Genomic DNA, 16,019 nt, shown 5'->3' on the forward strand with positions numbered 1-16,019 from the left:
ATTCCATTTTATTTTTTGGCCTGAATTTTATCTTTTATGGTATTAAGATCTTGACCTCTGTCTTCTTTTTAATTTGAACTTACTTTAATTACCTTTGCCTGTTCTTTAATTTGCACTTTATTTTAGGTGTGCCTCTCATATACAATGTAAGAGTTGAGTTTTGCTTTATGATCCAACCTCATACTTGTGATTATGTTAGATATGTCCTGGAATTCTATTTTATTATTGTGCTACACCTTTCTCTTTTGCCTCTGCTTTAAATAATTGTGTTGGTTGTTTTCTTCTTACGCTATCTGGTCTGTTCACCTTGTTTTTGGGATGTAGTGTTTATCACATTTAGGAAAATTTCTGGTTTTGCTCTCATGGTTGCCTTTATAGTTACATAATACCCCTAGTCCTCTATTTCTTGAGATCATGCATTCTCAGCCAGGGCAGTATTACCACCAAGGGAGTGAAAACTGGTTTCTGTGGAGGATGAGAAGAATCTTAGCTTATGGTCCTCGAAAGCTCAATACTACCCAACAACATGGCATTCCTTAGTATTTATTTTTCTCATTGGTCTTATTGGGTATCACATGAGCAACATTGACAATAAGTTCATGAAAAATAAACAAAAAACAAAATGTATGTAAAGTTAGTCTTATGAAACTGGGGAATAGATGACTGTGATTGGGAGACTTAATCAGTTGCTTGATCTCAGAGTCAGTGGCAAGAGGTTGCTTCCATTGGCTGCCTTGTGAATATTACTTATATTTGGTTCTCAGTGTATTCATGTGTGACTTGGGCTTTGAAAATTAAGCCCAAGAAAAAAAACTTTCCAATTTATTACTTCATTCTACAAAAGTTATTCAACTAATTTTTAATCATGTCAGTTGCTGAAAAGAAAAAATGTCAGCAGTATTTGAATGAATATCTAGTAGCCAGAACTTACTTTCTTTTATCAAGCAAATGGTAAAAGTTCACTGAAATAATTTTTAAGAAATTTTTAATTGTTTTCTTTTGCTGGATAAATAAACAGCAGTTTTGAATAGTTTAAAATATTTGATTATGTTGCTACTTTTGTTTTATAGTTATATAAGTTGCTAATTTATTTGTGTAATTTGATACATTACAGTTTATTTAAACTTAAAGATTATAAGTTTTTCAGAAAACCAGGCTATAAAGGTAAACTAAATATAAATCATTTTCAGATTTTTAACTTAAAATTTTAATCTAGTCATTCATAACCTTACATTGAATAAAAAGAAAAAGCTTTATATTTACTTTCTTGCATGTATATAAATCAGATATACATAGAGTACCTAAACAGATATATACATCTCTGATATTAAAATATCTTAGGGATATTAGAAAAAAATGTTCAAAAATATTTATTAGGGAGATAATAATGGAAAAAATACTGAGAAACTACTTGAAGCAAGTTTCTGTTAACTCCCTTTAATGAACAGTGATAAAATTGCTGGTTTTCTTCTTTCTTTCCTGCACCCTGTCATTCTTTGTACCTCAGTATTTTGAAAAAGCATCTTTCTTACTGTTTACATTTGTATTGCTGAATCTGCATGTACTTCACGTGATTTAATTGCTACCTTCAAGTAATGTTATTTGTTTCATGTCTACTGTAGATAGTTAAGTGCTTCTTTTCATCTCCTCTCTCACCCTTCTGGTTTTCTTCTTGGCTGTAACATTTCAGTCTTAGTTCATAGTCTTAGTTATAAAATGAAATATTGCCTACCACCAGTTTTTTTGGGCTGTAATTGTCTTTTATTTAGCTAAATATTGTCCTCATCAAGGTTCTTAGGAATCATATTTTCCAAGTGGTTTTTTGTTTGTTTTGGTAGAGACAGGAACTCACTTTGTTGCCCAGTCTGGTCTTGAACTCCTAGACTCAGGCAGTCCTCCCTACATGGCCTTCCAAAGTGCTGGGACTGCAGGTGTGAGCCACCTCGCTCTGCCTGCCTCACCCCCAACCCCTTTTTAAAAATAGAGACAGCGTTTCCCTCTGTCGCCCAGGCTAGACTGCAGTGGCGTGATGGCACTTCACTGTAGCCCAGAACTCCTGGGCTCAAGTTATCCTCCCACCTTGTCCTCCCAGAGTGGTGGAATTACAGATAATAACCACTGCACCTGGCCAATTTTCCAAGTTCTTATTTGTTTAAAGTTGTCTGTACTTGTAGGACAGCAAGGGTGGTTATGAAATTTGGACAGTAAGAGTGTTTATGAAATTTTGGCCTTAGATTTTGAATTATAATAAGCATGAGACAAATCAGCACAACTTATCAGATAAAGAATACCTCATAGAAAAAAAAGGTACTTGAGTACCATTTATCTTCTGACTTTAAATATTGTTGTATTGTTGTAGCTATATTGGAAAATAGCCTGATATTTTTCTCCCCTATAAATAACGTATTTTTCCCCAGCTGCTCATGAGATTTTCTTTATATTTACAATTAAATGTCTTTTTTAGAATATTTGTCTTGGTGTTGACTGATTTGTGTTAAGTTTCTCAGGCACATGATGTATACTTTTAGTTCATTTATTTCAGAACATTTTCTTGAGTATAAAATTAAATATTTTTTTTGTTCCTGTGTTTGGAGTTTCTTTACTGGGTATCATTATACATATGTTAAATCTTTTATTTTACCTGTCATTTTGTCTTCTCCTTTTTAACACTTTAAAAATTTCATCTTCATTTCTGTTTTTTCCTTTCTTTTCCAAGTAAAAAATTTTCTTTGCCAGGTCACATGTGATCGATTATATGTTACTGTTTTCTGATTTTTGCCACCTTTCCTTGAGGTTTTTTTTTTTTTATTTATTTTGTCCTGAGACAGAGTTTTGCTCTTGTCGCCCAGGCTAGAGTACAATGGCGTGATCTCAGCTCACTGCAACCTCTGTCTCCCGGGTTCAAGCAATTCTCCTGCCTTAGCCTCCCGAGTACCTGAGATTGCAGGCATGCGACACCACACCTCGCTAATTTTCTTTTGTATTTTTAGTAAAAATGGGGTTTCTCCATGTTAGTCAGTCTGGTCTTGAACTCCCGACCTCAGGTGATCCACCTGCCTCAGCCTCCCAACGTGCTGGGATTACAGGCGTGATCTTGAGTTCTTATATTCTGCCTTTTTTTTTTTTTTTTTCTAAAGATAATATCTTCATAAATTTTTTATTATTTAAGTCAAAATATTTCATTAGAATTTTCATCTGTTTTATGACATTTGTTTATTAAGTATTCTTTATCTGGTGAGTTTTGCTGCTGTTCCTTACCTTTTTATTACTCAACATAGGATAAACTGGGTTATCTTGGCCCAGGTATTTACAGGGAGTTCCTTTAGGAATGTGTTTTTTGGCTGGGATTTTGCTATTGCAGGTACATCTTGCCTAACTGCCTAAACTTTCTGAGGATCCATCTCTGTTCAATTTTACCAGATTTTTAGCTTTTTTTTTTTTCCAAACAATTTTGTAACTTCAAGATGAGTTTCTTATATATTTATGTATTTATTAGAGACAAGGTCTTGCTCTGTTGCCCAGGCTGGAGTGCAGTGGTACAGTCATAGCTCACTGCAGCCTCAAAACTCCTGGGCTCAAGGGATCCTCCCACCTTAGCCTCCCAAGTAGCTTGGGCTGTAGGCACACACCACCATGACTGGCTAATTTTTTTTATTTCTTGTAGAGATGAAAGATATGAGCTACTATCATACCTGGCCAAGTTTCTTACTTAGAGGAAATATTTGTTTCCCTCATTAGTTCTGAAATCTGAGCCCTGGGATTCCTCACTCTTTGCTTTCCTTTCCTTGCCTTATATTGGAACTGCTTCCTAACTTAGCTTGTGTTGGCAACCTCACATTTTTCTAATAAATGGATTATATCTGACTCCTCATTTTGATGTAGATAGAGTTTATAGATTTTACTTCTATTCACCTTTTATTTTTACATGAAATTCAGAAGTGGGAAATTGCTATCTCATACTGTCCTTTTTTTCCAGAAGCAAAGTCCTCTGACTTAACCCAGAATCGAAGAATACAGTTACTTTATTGATCTTATTTAGTTTTTGAAATAAAGTCTCTAAAATTTGACCACACTCAGTTTTCTTGATATGTTTTTTTGTTATTTTGGAAAAGCTTTATTAAAAGAAGAGAGGACAGTTTATAGTATTACTGTCAGGTAGTATTTCTAAAAAGGAATAGTTAAAACTGGCATATGTTTATTCAACAGATACAGTATTATATCTGTATATTGTACAATATATTAAAGTATGGAACTGTGTCTTGGCTGCTTTAGTAGGCATTGGGCAAATACAGATAAAAGAACAGTTCTTTTTTTTCAAGTATCTTGGCACCTAGTGGGAGAGGATGAGAAAGTAACGTTCATTTAATAATAGATGAATCTAGTTAAGACGGTTTGCCAGTGTTATATAAATTAAGTAAAACATAACAGTAGATGGCACTAAGCAAGTGTTGAATAAGCACTTGGTCTTATTAATACAATGAGAGATAAGCACAGGGTACTACATAAGCACATAAAAAATAGTTTTATGATTCAGGGATGGGTTTTCAGAAAGAAAAGATGTTTGAAGTAAGGATGAAGAATTACCCAATCAGTTGGCTAAGTGGATAGAGCTTTTTAAGTAAAGACAATGACACATGCATAATTGGAAAGGCATGGAGAAAGAGAAGGAAATGGGCAAACACAGAGGCAATTTTTTAGCACATTTTTCAAATTTTGGGAGATGAGGTCTTACTCTATTGCCCAGACTGGAGTGCAGTGGCACAGCTTTGAACTCCTTGGCATAAAAGATCCTTCCACTTCAGCCTCGCAAGTAGCTGGCTCTACAAGCAAGTGCAACGACACCAAACTAATTAAAAAAAAAAAAAAAAAAAAGCAATTGTAGACATGCTGGTCTCAAACTCTGGGCCTCAAGTGAACATCCTGTCTTGACCTCCCAAACTGTTGGGATTACAGATATGAGCCACCATGCCCACACTTTTTTTTTTTTTTTTTTTTTTTTTAAAGGACTTGATGGTTATGGCTGGAAGAAAGAGTAAGGGATAAAGGTGTAATAAAGGCCTAAGTTAGGCCTTTTCAAATACAAATTATTTTATTACTGTACTCTCAGTGCCTACTATGTAGTGTGACATATTTACTGAGTTGAATTCTTGAATTTTCTCCTCAAAACTTTGGACAGCTCCTTTGGAGCATTTTAGGGAGAGGAGGCACATGTTCAGATTTAGATTTTACAAAAAGTTTCCTGGTGCTAAGTAGAGGATAGACTGAGAGATATGAAAGAAGCAGTCACAGAGATTGATTACGAAGTTATTACAGTAATCCAGATAAGAAATTGTTAGGGTGTAAAATAAAGCAAAGCCATTGGGAATGGAGAAAGGATATACTGAAACACATCAGGAGATGGTGTGGTTTGAATTTATGGTATGAAAAATGAGAGGGGAGAATGAGTAGGGGCTGACCCCTAGATTTTTGGCATGACTCTAAGAATAGTATCTTCACTGTTTTAGATAATCAGTAGAAAAAGAAGGTATTTTAGACATGTTGACTTTGTGGTACCTATGAGACATCCAGATGGTGCTATCTAGTAAAATATAATAGCCTGGAGCTCTACAGAGAAATAACAGCTGGTGACAGAAACATGTGTATATACTGGTTGAAGCAAAGACAAGGATGAGGTTCTTTAGAATATGTTAAGTGAGAAAAGGTTTTTGACAGAATATTTGGGAATACTAGTCTTTAGGAAGGTCAGCCAAGGAAAAACAAAACAGAAAAAGAGTCAAAAAAGAACAGGGAAATCAGGATAAAGTGGTGCCATTAAAGATAAAGTAGGAGATTTTCAAGGAGAAAGTAATGCATTTAAATATACCAAGATGTGAAGAATATTGACCAAAAAATATTAGATTAGATAATTGATATATTATCACCAGTAATCTCTTAAGAGTGATTTCATGGTAGAGAATGGTGGAGCAGAAGTGAATTTACACTAAAAAAGGAAGAATGTTGTTATGAGCTCTTAAAGTCATCACTCCAAAAGATTCTACCTTACATTACTTTATGCATGGTGATGTGTGTTAAATTACTTTCATCATAGTATGGATATGATGAAATGGAATAGAGTTTAAATACTCTACCATTTAAGAGTTTTATAATGTCAATTAAGCTATTTAACCTCATCTGTAGAATGTTTTATTAATAACATATGCCTCATAATAAATCAATGTAAAGACATAAGCAGAATTTCTAATTCAGCTCTGACACGTGACTTCTTAAAATCCTGTTTTGTAGCCATTATTCACAACAAAATTATAAGTTTTACATCCTTCCTAAAATAAGATTTTGATATACATATTTTATTACTTTAAAAATATTTTTGCTTAGAATGGTATTTTTTCACTAAATATACTTTTTTTTTTAGCAAGGAAAATAGCAGACTTTTTAAAGCTTTCCTGTATTAACTACTGACCTGACAATTTCTCTGTTACAGAACTTTGCCAGGGTTAAAATGCAGGTAACAATGTCACTATCCTCCTTGGTGGGCACATCTCAGAATTTTAATGAAGAATTCTTAAGACGTTCTCTAAAGACTATATTGACATATGCTGAAGAAGATCTGGAATTGCGGGAAACAACATTTCCTGATCAGGTCAGAAATACTGCTTTCTAGATCATTAATTGAAATAGGCTTGTTAAATAGGCACTTTCCAAATTGTTAAATCAAAAGTTGGTTTTTGCCAGAGGATCATTTATTTCATTTTCAGTCCACACATCGTGTGCCTTTACTTAAAAAGGACTAAATCTTTTTGTTTTATTAAGCTACACTTCTTTTTGGAAATAATTAATGTCTTTGGTGGTTAATTCTGTGCATTTATAACAAGTAGAACAGTAGACTTGGACAGTACAGACAAAGCTTTATAACTAAATGTTCCTACTTATTAATCAAACGATAATATGCCTTAAAAACGAAAGTTTCTACAAACTACCTTTTAGTAAAATCAGAAATACCGGAGAGAATTTTTCTTTTGTATTCTCGTATATCGAGTATCCCTCTGTTTTATTTCTACTTATAGTTCTGCTTGTTTCCAGGTGAAAGAACAAAAATATACATAGTATGTTGAGGAATTTATATAAAGTTTACTACCCTTCACTTAACCATATCCCCACATACCTATACTCTACAGAACCATATCAGTATGATACAACTTGTTTTGAAATCTTTAGATATTTATCTGAAATATCTCTGAAATTAATTTGGTGATTATGGATGAACAACAATTCAATAATGTTTTTTATATAATTATCTGCTGCAGGTTCAGGATCTGGTTTTCAATCTCCATATGATCCTTTCTGATACTGTGAAAATGAAGGAACACCAGGAGGATCCTGAAATGTTGATTGACCTAATGTACAGGTAGCATTTGTATGATTCATTTATGCTTTGTGTAAGGGACTTAGTAAGATATACAGTAAGCATTAGGTGAAAAAAATAAACACCCAAGAATGATTTGTGATTTTTCTCTATTTGCTTTATTATTTTTAAAATTTTTTTTATTTTTATTTTATTTTATTTTTTTTTTTTTTGAGACAGAGTTTCACTCATGTTACCCAGGCTGGAGTGCAATGGCGCGATCTCGGCTCACCGCAACCTCTGCCTCCTGGGTTCAGGCAATTCTCCTGCCTCAGCCTCCTGAGTAGCTGGGATTACAGGCACGCACCACCATGCCCAGCTAATTTTTTGTATTTTTAGTAGAGACGGGGTTTCACCATGTTGACCAGGATGGTCTCGATCTCTTAACCTCGTGATCCACCCGCCTCGGCCTCCCAAAGTGCTGGGATTACAGGCTTGAGCCACCGCGCCCGGCCTATTTTTTTTTATTTTTTACTTTTTTGTAGAGATGGGGTTTCACCATATTGCTCAGGCTGGTCTTGAACTCCTGGGCTCAAGAGATCTGCCTGCCTTGGCCTCCCAAAGGTCTGGGATTACAGGCATGAGCCAAACCTTGAGTGATTTTTCTAATGGTAGATTGAAAGTACAAATGTACTTTTTCCAGGTGACATCTTCAGATATTCTGTGTCTCTTCTTTTAAGAACAATGCAAGTATACTTACTGATTATCAAAAACAAGAGGATATTTAAAAATATTCATAACACACATTTAACACCTTGGTGTACTGTGCCCCAAACTTCCTCTGAAGGCCCATACCAATATTTTCAATGTAAAACTCAGTCTTTTAAGAAGAAAAAACAGTATATGAGTGTTTTACCATAACATTAATTACCTAATATTCAATACAGTTATGACCAAAGAGTGATATTTCTTGGGGCACATTTTGAAAAATCTGTAATTCCTATTATATTAACAACATAATAGATACAATAGTAAAACTTAAGAATTTTTATCTGTCATATGATCCTATGTTCTTACAATTTGGGGGTTCATTAAAAGCACAAATAAAACAGTTTAATCTCTTTGAAATACAGGTGATGTGATAAAAAGTACTTTTTATAAGTTTTCTTATTTTCCCTGTATTTCTGTAATGGACACATAATATTTCATACTTTTTCCCTTAACTGATTATTTCCTTAATGATCAGATTTTAATATGGCCTATTTCTTTTTTACCTTCCCCGCCCCCTCAACTGATATTATCCATTCCATGGGCCGCAGTTGTTTCTCTAAGCCTGCACAATGACATTTTCATACTACTTTAAAACTACATAGGTTGTGCACAGTGTCAAAAACCTATCTAGGTAAACTCTGAGTGAGCCATCTAAACTCCCACCCAGCTTGGGAAGCATATGCTAACTGAGAAGAATTTCTGTTCTAATTAGAATTGCCAAGGGTTACCAGACCTCTCCAGATCTGCGATTGACCTGGCTGCAGAACATGGCTGGCAAGCACTCAGAACGAAGCAATCATGCTGAAGCTGCACAGTGTCTAGTCCACTCAGCAGCACTTGTTGCTGAATATTTGAGCATGCTAGAGGACCGGAAATATCTTCCTGTGGGATGTGTAACATTTCAGGTAGGAATCTTCCATAGCACTGATAATTGAGAGGGAAGAAACTTTCCGCAGTTTCTTACCTCTGAATTAAGAAACTTTCTAGTTTCTTACCTCTGAATTGTCAGTGCTATGCTTATTTATTCTCTTTGTCTTTACTGCTTTGTAATCAGTTATGTACTTTAACATCTATGAAAATGTATTACTGAGAATCAGAATTCAGTAGAAATTCTTAATTGGCTTTTACTTAACACAGCAGACATACCAATATTCTCCACTCTCGGCATAAAATATTAGTATATTTTATGACTAATACAATGACTCACAGATGAGTTTCCTTCTAGTAGGGTACATAGCTCTGACCCATTAGTTGAATTCTTTGCTTACCAAGAGTCAGTTCTGCTTTGCTTTTCTTCAAAACCTGTTAATGGTAGGTTTAGGATATTATACAATTTAGTTAAATGTTATGTCTTCTAATGAAATCAGAATGCAAAAAGGAAGTTATTATTTCTCTGAAAAAAAAATTGAATGTTTTACAAAGACTCAGGAAAGATGAGTCTCCAAAATAATTGCTGTTGAATTAATTTTGGACCAGACAAATAAATTAGGGGAGGGGGGACTCCTAAAATTCTAGAATAATTTGATAATCTTTTAAGTTCAAGCTTTCACTCAAAAGAAACAAAAACTTGAAATCTTTAAAAAGAATGTTGCCTTATGGGTATTTAACCAAGAGAGATTCCGTGGAAATCTGATCTGGAGACCCATACACACAAAGAAAAGGCCTTAGATCTACTTCAAAAGTTGATAAATGAGTGTACATCTACTGTAAATGTTTAGGCTAAAATAACATATATATGTATCACTTCTTTTTTAGAAATAATGGCTGATCGCAATCTCATTAAATAAGAGGGCTTTTATTATACCTGAGTTTTTTCAATAACTCAGTGTATATTAGATAAACCGAGACCATTTTTTTACCTTAATTTCTCTTATAGTTTTGAGAAGATCAATTAAATAAATAAATAAGAAAGACTATTGATGTCTCCTTTGATGTCTTATGTTATATTACTGTTTCCTTTAGCCCATGGTTTTTCTTAATATTCTTTCATACAGCTTTTTATTAAGAGAAAAGTTATCTAGTAATGGCATTTTCATTCTATTATCACCTTCAAAGTACAGAAAGTTTTTGGAGATTTATCTTTTACCTCACTCTTCTTTTTTTTAACCTAACCTGATAGTTATAGTTTATCCTGATATTTCTTCTTATACATTTTTATGCTAGAAAATTAATTCCATTTCAAAAACCTTTTCAATTTATTTTTTCCCTAGAATATTTCATCTAATGTTTTAGAAGAATCTGCAGTCTCAGATGATGTGGTATCTCCAGATGAAGAAGGTATCTGCTCTGGAAAATACTTTACTGAGTCAGGACTTGTGGGATTACTGGAACAAGCAGCTGCTTCTTTCTCTATGGTAGATGACTCTTGTTAATTCTTTTTCTACAATTTCATACCTCTAATTATCAATGACATGTATATTTGTTCTCTCTGTTTTATGACCCTACTTTTCTTTAAAGATAATTTATTCTGGACCCGGTATGGTGGCTCATGCCTGTAATCCCAGCACTTTGGGAGGCCAAGACGGGAGGATTGCTTGAATTCAGGAGTTCAGGACCAACCTGGGCAACATAATGAGATACTGTCTCTACAAAAAATTAAAAATTTGCCAGGCATGGTAGCTCATGCCGGTGGTCCCAGCTACTTGAGAGGCTGAGGTGAGAGGATTGCTAGAGCCCAAAAGGTTGAGGCTGCTATGAGCCATGATCATGCTGCTGCACTCTGGCCTGGGCAACAGAGTGAAACCCTGTCTCCAAAAAAAAGTTTGTTTTTTATTCCAAGTCCCTTAAAAACTATCTAGGAGTAGATTTTCTTGCTAGATTCATTGTTGGCTTACTCCTTTTCATCTTAATAACCTGTCACTTCCCCCAGTGTTTCAGTGTTTTGGCTCACGGTAGCCTCAAACTCCTGGGCTCAAGGGATCCTCCTCCTCCTGAGTAGCTGGGAATACAGGGGCACAGAGGTACACCATCACACCCCTCTAATTGTTTTATTTTTTTGTAGGGATGGGGTTTCGCTTTGTTTCCCAAGCTGGTCTCAAACTCCTGACCTCAAGTTATGTTCCCCCGATCAGCCTCCCAAAGTGTTAGGATTATAGGCATGAGCCACTGTGCCTGGCCCCACCAGTGTTTTTTATTTGCTTGTTATGAACCAGCATGTAATTTGCTTTTATGAACTAGCATGTAATTTGCAGCAGACATTTTTTGTTTCATAAAACTTTTACTGCCAAACATTTTCTAAAACGAATTAAAAAACAGAGCAAAACAAAACAGAAAGTCTCTGAGTGATATAAGTTACTAGTTGGCAGAGTGACAGGGCTCTGTAAATAGAGCTTGTCTGTTGGATGAAATGGAGAATCTTTCCAGTTTGTTGGTCATTGCCCTGGTGTCCAGGAAAGTTAAGCCACTCATTCTGTTGGTTGCATAGTAATCCTCATTAGGTAGTTATTGGAGGCCTGGACCTTACTCTTTAGTTTTATGAACTGCGTCTTGAATTCTTTGCCTGACTACACTACCATGCTATAACCCCAGTCTTGTTCCCTTCCATGTCTATGTGAAGAATTACAGCAGTCAGATGGAACCCAGATGGGATGTTTATTGGAGAAGGAAAAGATAGTTAGCTGAATTCATGCTTACCGTCTTGAACCATGTTGGTAGGGTCCCTTACTTTCTCTGACGTTTCTGCCGAATGTTTAGTGTCTCAGCACCAAGGTTTGGGAGACACTGAGGTTCATGTTAGCATAAGAGAGAAGCTTGAGGTAATACGCAATGCTGCCTTCCTTCCCCATTTGTACTACTGTTGGGAATTGGCTCTTTCTTTACCAGGCCTTATCCCTATCCTGCAATATATTGGTTAAGGGTACTTTTAGAAGGCATACTACCAAAGTTCAAATCCTGGCTCTGCCATTTAGTAGTTGTGTTGCTTCAGGCACAAATTATTTAACCAGTTGGTGCCTCACTTTTCTTGTCTATTAAATACATCTAGTAATAGTACCTACCTCATAGGAATGTTGTTAGGATTCTAAGTAAGTTCATGTATGTAAAGTGCTTATCACAGTGCCTGGCTCCAAGTAAGTACAAGTGTGCTTACTGCTACCATCATTTTCATCATTATTGACAATTATGAGACCCTTAAGAGTCTTTTTGCAGAGTTAAAATATTAGGTGTCAATCATCTTTTAAAATGTTTGCCTTTAAGGACCTTGACCATTCCAATTCCTTCCCTACACTTGTCTTAGCTAGCATGGGGAAAGGTTTGGGTTTTTTTTTTGTTTTTTTTTTTTTCTTTTTTTTTTTTTGCCATTGATGGAATATTTTAATTAATATAACTGTGTGTTTGTGTGTGTAATTTTAATAATTCACAGTAGCACACTTAGATTGGGGGACAGTAACCTATATTATTAAAATTATTTTGCAGTTGTATATAATTATAAATTATATTCTTTTTCAATCTGATTTTAGTTAATTACTGGGGCATTTTAGTTACTCTAAACATATCACTTTTACAGCTACATTATTGTTTAAATATACTCCTATGAACTTACTGGGAAATATAAGGACCATGTATCTTTCTTTGGGAAAATATGTTTGCTGATCCATGAAGCAATGAGGACTCAATGGCTTTTGGAAAATATCTCTCTCTTCTCTTACTACAGCACCAATCCATTATTAAGGATAAGGGATGGGCCAAGCCCAGTGCCTCACGCCTGTAGTCCCAGTGCTTTGGGAGATTGCATAGTAATCCTAGGATTACTGTGCAAGATAGGAGGATTGCTTGAGGCCAGGAGTTTGAAACCAGCCTGCTCAATGTAGCAAGACTGCCATCTCTACAAAAGATGAAAAGATTAGTTGGGCATGGTGGTGAGCACCTGTCGTTCTAGCTACTTAGGAGGCTGGGGTGGGAGGATTGTTTGAGTTCAGGACTTCAAGACTGTAGTGAGCTATGATGACACCACTGCACTCCAACCTAAACAACAGAACCAGATCCTGTCTCTTATTAATAATAATAAAAATGGATAAGGAATAGAAGACTAATACAAACACATCTTATCTCTCACTCTGATTATGTGGTTATAATTATAGCAACCACTGGCTAACTAGCCCACAGTGAAAGAAAATCTGGTGGCTTAGAACTCTCTATATTTTGTTAAAGATTTGTGATTTTTTTCATAGGAGATTTACAATAGGAGATTGCCTGTATCAACTTAATATTTTGGAAAAGTAAATGATTTTTGTTTCCCAGGAGGCCATGGGTTATCTGATTATAGGAGAATTGGGTACCTGTGACCAGTGTAATATTAAATTTCTTTTTCCGTATCTGCAAAAGTTTATATGCATAGATAAGTATACATGCACCCATTAAGCTTAGTGAAGTAATTATTGGGCAGATAGAAGGAAAATGCCCAATTCAAATTATACAAATATAAATATGCACATGTATGTATGTATATATATTAATACACACAGACATACACTTATCTACATACATGCCCATTTATCTAGAGGAGATGACACATTGCAAAATTCTTTCATTAAGCCTTAATACAGTTAAAAATTAGTAGTATTTGTTTTTATTTCCTATTGGAAAAGCTTCAGTGGTATTATCTTAATACAAATATTGTGAATTCATATGTTGTAATTATTTTCTAGTTAATGTAAAAGAAAGAAACGTCTCATATAAGTTTTTTTTTCTTATAGGCTGGCATGTATGAAGCAGTTAATGAGGTTTACAAAGTACTTATTCCTGTTCATGAAGCTAATCGGGATGCAAAGAAACTGTCCACAATTCATGGTAAACTTCAAGAAGCATTCAGCAAAATTGTTCATCAGGTAATGATTCCAATTTCTAGCTTCACTGTAAAGGGAAAAAACTGTCTGAAGGCATTAATGTTTTGTACTGATGTCAAACTAGATCCCATGAAATGACCATTTTAATCAGACTACAAATGAATGGTCAAAATGATAGTTCATGGCCAAAGCAAAACTCATTAACAAAAATGAATTCACCTAAAGTAAATGGTGATCATCATAAACTTTCCACATAGCTTTTTTTTTTATTTTTGAATTATTCCTAATTAGCAAGTTTTTAAAAATTGTGATTTATTTTGTTTCACAATGTAGATCATAATTGTGTCTGATTTTAAAATTGATAATCTATTTTGCTGTGAAAATAGTTTTTATATTTAAGCTTTTTAAATGATGTGAAACTTTAATAAACTACTAATATTTGTAATGACTGCAACTGAACTTTATTTTTCCTAGATGTTTGCATTCAATCATCCTTTGATATATTTTAATTCAAAAATATTATTTTGTGAAAATAATGAATAAAATGGTTGACTTAATGTATATTTAATTCTAATAGTATTTCATTATTTAATCTTTATAGTTGATTATGGAATCTACATATTACCACTAAAATTAGAATCAAATTAAACTTGGTTTTAAAATGAAGTACACTACTAGCAGTTGATTTCTTTGAAACTAAATCCTTGGCTTCACTGAAATACTGCAAAATATCCTGAGTCTCCTTTTCCTCCACTTTTCTGTTCCCTTCCCCATGCTACCCTGCTGTTACCGACTGCTGCCAGTGTCAAAGGAAGTGGATTATGACTGTCCACATTTGTATTCAGAATTAGTCCTACTTTGTTATCTATCAGCTTGACCTCCTCTTTCTTGAAATGAATTAAGCTGTTCTAAATGAACTGATTAACCTGAAAAGCCTTTGACAGTCTAAAAGTAGGGCTGCTATCCTGTTATGTCAGGACTTTATTGTCATCTACTAAAATGTTAAAAGTTGCAAAATATTGATTAGGTTTCATGACCATAAAATGTGGGTCTTTTAATAATCAGTTGTACATATGCTATTGCAGGAAACTCATCCCAGTTTCTAAAGCTGTAAATTGCAAATTATAAATGTTAGGTCTGGAATATTTAGAGCTACTCATTTCTGAGAAACTTTCATCGATTTGTGTCATTGGCATTTGAGCAGAGTTGCAATTTATATTTTAATTTATCCTGGATACTTAGCAAAGTGCATCTCACCTTAGTTAGAGATCTCATTTAAACATATGGAATAAGCAGCTGACTCTCTTTCTCCAAAATTTGTACTTTCACTTAAAGTTTTTAAAAGGCAAAATTTTAGCCACTGGGTTTTGAACAAGCAGTTTATAAAATTATTGCAGATCTTAAGTAAATGAATATGCTGTTTAAAATATCCTGCTGTCTTCTATTTGTGGAGAAGAATTTATGGTATATGGTACCTTTGGCCTTTTTTTGTTCTTTTTAAACAGTTTTTTATATGACCTGCCCTTTTTTACTTTTTATTATACAGAGTACTGGCTGGGAGGTAGGTAATGTTTTAGTTAGTTAAAGACACTAATAGATTGATTTTATCAGATTTCTTATGCCAATGCTTTGCCCACATGTGCTAGCTGTGGGCATTCTGTTGCTGTCTGCTATCAACTGAATTCATTAACCAAAGAAATTTTGTTAAAATACTGTAAGTTATTTTAAGAAATATCTTATTAAGAGGTTGTAGGCAGTGCATGGAAATCCATATGTTACACTAATGAGATTCTTTGGTAAATGAGCCACTTTGTCATCACTTTAGTTTTTATCCTTTGAAGCATTTCTTTCATCAACGTTTATACACAGATTTCTTTTTTTAACCATATTGTTTCACCTCATTTTACAGAGGTCGATTTATGTGTTATTGCTCAGAGGTGTAAATAGAAAATACTATATTTCGTCTGATCTAAGATGGCATCAATTATAAAGCATACTAGTATTTTATATGCCTTTGAAAGGAAAAAAATCCCTGTATATTAAATCAGGATATCCTATCAGTTGAAAGATGAATGCTAACTACAAACATATTAAAATGTGGGCCAAAAAAGTACATCTTAGAA

General features: G+C 34.4%; 1 protein-coding gene across 12 annotated transcripts in view; it reads left to right on the top strand.

Annotated features, from left to right (window-relative positions):
* Window positions 1-16,019, top strand: part of DOCK7 (dedicator of cytokinesis 7) — a 231,082-nt gene that overhangs the window by 184,884 nt on the left and 30,179 nt on the right. For 8 of the 12 annotated variants that reach the window (XM_032296788.1, XM_032296790.1, XM_032296794.1 and 5 more), the window contains 6 exons: window positions 6,482-6,640; window positions 7,305-7,405; window positions 8,826-9,018; window positions 10,324-10,467; window positions 13,807-13,938; window positions 15,443-15,457. In XM_032296788.1, the coding sequence (XP_032152679.1) occupies window positions 6,482-6,640; window positions 7,305-7,405; window positions 8,826-9,018; window positions 10,324-10,467; window positions 13,807-13,938; window positions 15,443-15,457 (744 nt within the window). The remainder of the gene's footprint in view (window positions 1-6,481; window positions 6,641-7,304; window positions 7,406-8,825; window positions 9,019-10,323; window positions 10,468-13,806; window positions 13,939-15,442; window positions 15,458-16,019) is intronic. The other 4 variants (XM_032296789.1, XM_032296793.1, XM_032296795.1 and 1 more) reach the window with 1 other exon arrangement.

The sequence above is a fragment of the Sapajus apella genome, unplaced genomic scaffold, assembly GCF_009761245.1.
Source record: "Sapajus apella isolate SASKATOON/1434 unplaced genomic scaffold, GSC_monkey_1.0 scaffold36, whole genome shotgun sequence".
NCBI lineage: Eukaryota > Metazoa > Chordata > Mammalia > Primates > Cebidae > Sapajus > Sapajus apella.